At 44.3% G+C, this 1,523-nt stretch overlaps 1 protein-coding gene across 1 annotated transcript in view; it reads left to right on the top strand.

The window, feature by feature from the left end:
- The window catches only part of LOC106808940 (coiled-coil domain-containing protein 169-like), a 10,697-nt gene that overhangs the window by 2,101 nt on the left and 7,073 nt on the right, over positions 1-1,523 (top strand). The window contains exon 3 of the mRNA XM_014811863.1: positions 1,072-1,154. Coding sequence (XP_014667349.1) covers positions 1,072-1,154 — 83 coding nt within the window. The remainder of the gene's footprint in view (positions 1-1,071; positions 1,155-1,523) is intronic.

Raw genomic sequence — 1,523 nt, 5'->3', positions numbered from 1 at the left:
TAGTCACTGGGGACTGGTTCTTCATCGTTGCTTCATCACTAACATTGCGGGTAACTAATTGATACGCTATAACTCATATGGGAATTGTAGACCTCGCTCACTTAAGATCTTTCTCGGTTGTGGGAATTGATTCTGCTTTATTGCGCCAAGCACAGCATCTTGGCTTGGCCTTTTAGCAATGGTTATGTCCGCAGAACTTCATCTCGTCGTCTTCGCAAATCGTTCGAAAATTTAGGCAAAGTCATCTGACTTTAAAAAAATGAATGGGTTATTGGTACACAACAGCAACGGTAGGTCGGGCACAATAGACGCTGGTGACGCAGAAGAGGACAAACGGGAAATGGGTTACAGTGGGAACGCTTAGCCCTCAGAAATGATATAACCGGAGAAACCCTCCGCAAACATGCGAGAAATATCGTCGAGTGTCCGCGGGGATATTTTCTGACGTCACGGCGAACGAGAGCTTTTGAACTCGCATGAGCTTGAACTGCGTGAAGAACTGTTGCGTCTACACAAATCGGATCGGTTCCTAAAGTCAGGTGCCTTGGCCTGGATTCCGAATGATTTATGCAGAGGTGACGGGGTCCTGATAAAGGAAGGGGGTTCACACAGTAGTGGTCCAGGGTGATGCGTCGGCATGGTATCTGTTACCGTACAGGTAGCACGCTGAATACTCAAGCACGCATGCAATACGGGTATGCCCGATCAACAGAAATTATGGTATTTATTGATTAGCTTTCCTTAATGTTTACCTACCTAGGTAATTAATCTAGCGTATCGCAGTGTAGTAGATATTGCTGGAATCGCACATGTTTCCTATATGCGTCCTACTAAGATGGAAATCGCTCTGATTCCACATTTATTCTAAGGTTTTGACATCTAAAAGGTGCGGCCTTATTCCCATACGGCCGCACCTTTTAGATGTCGAAACCTTAGAATAAATGTGGAATCAGTGCGATTTAGGGATAGTGTAATTATGACGGCCAGTTGCAGACCATGCACGAAATGCCTTCACGAAATTCTATTGCGTGTGCATGTAGATGTGTGTATGTGTGTGTTTTCTCCGCGCAGGGATTTAGTGGAGACGGCACTAATGGACATCAGAGCAAAAATCGCCGACTTCGAAGACAAAATTGAGAATCCCGAACACCAGGGTATGCGTTTATTAACCCAGGCAGGCGCATAGCCCATCGTGGCTTGCACGCAGGATTTCACACCAGTTATTTATAAAGCTTAATTCCCACGTTTGCAGATTCATCTGGTAAACAGCGTATATAACGATCGAGATTTATTGCCAAACACGATTTCGTGAATAGGCGCGCATTTCCTATGTGGAATATTAACGCTTTGATGGGGAATTCTACTCCCCCTTGCCCAACTGAACATAACGCCATTGCATACTGAACGTAGAGCAATGAGTGTAGTAGATAGTGCGGGAACCTTCTTGTATTTGCGACGTATACTAAGATCGAAAATCGCTTTGATTCCACATTGTTTTCGACCTTTATAAATATATATTATAT

The sequence above is a fragment of the Priapulus caudatus genome, unplaced genomic scaffold, assembly GCF_000485595.1.
Source record: "Priapulus caudatus unplaced genomic scaffold, Priapulus_caudatus-5.0.1 Scaffold316, whole genome shotgun sequence".
Classification (NCBI taxonomy): Eukaryota; Metazoa; Priapulida; class Priapulimorpha; order Priapulimorphida; family Priapulidae; genus Priapulus; species Priapulus caudatus.
Note: the sequence above shows the minus strand (reverse complement) of the source record. Positions and strands in the feature narration are given on the sequence as shown.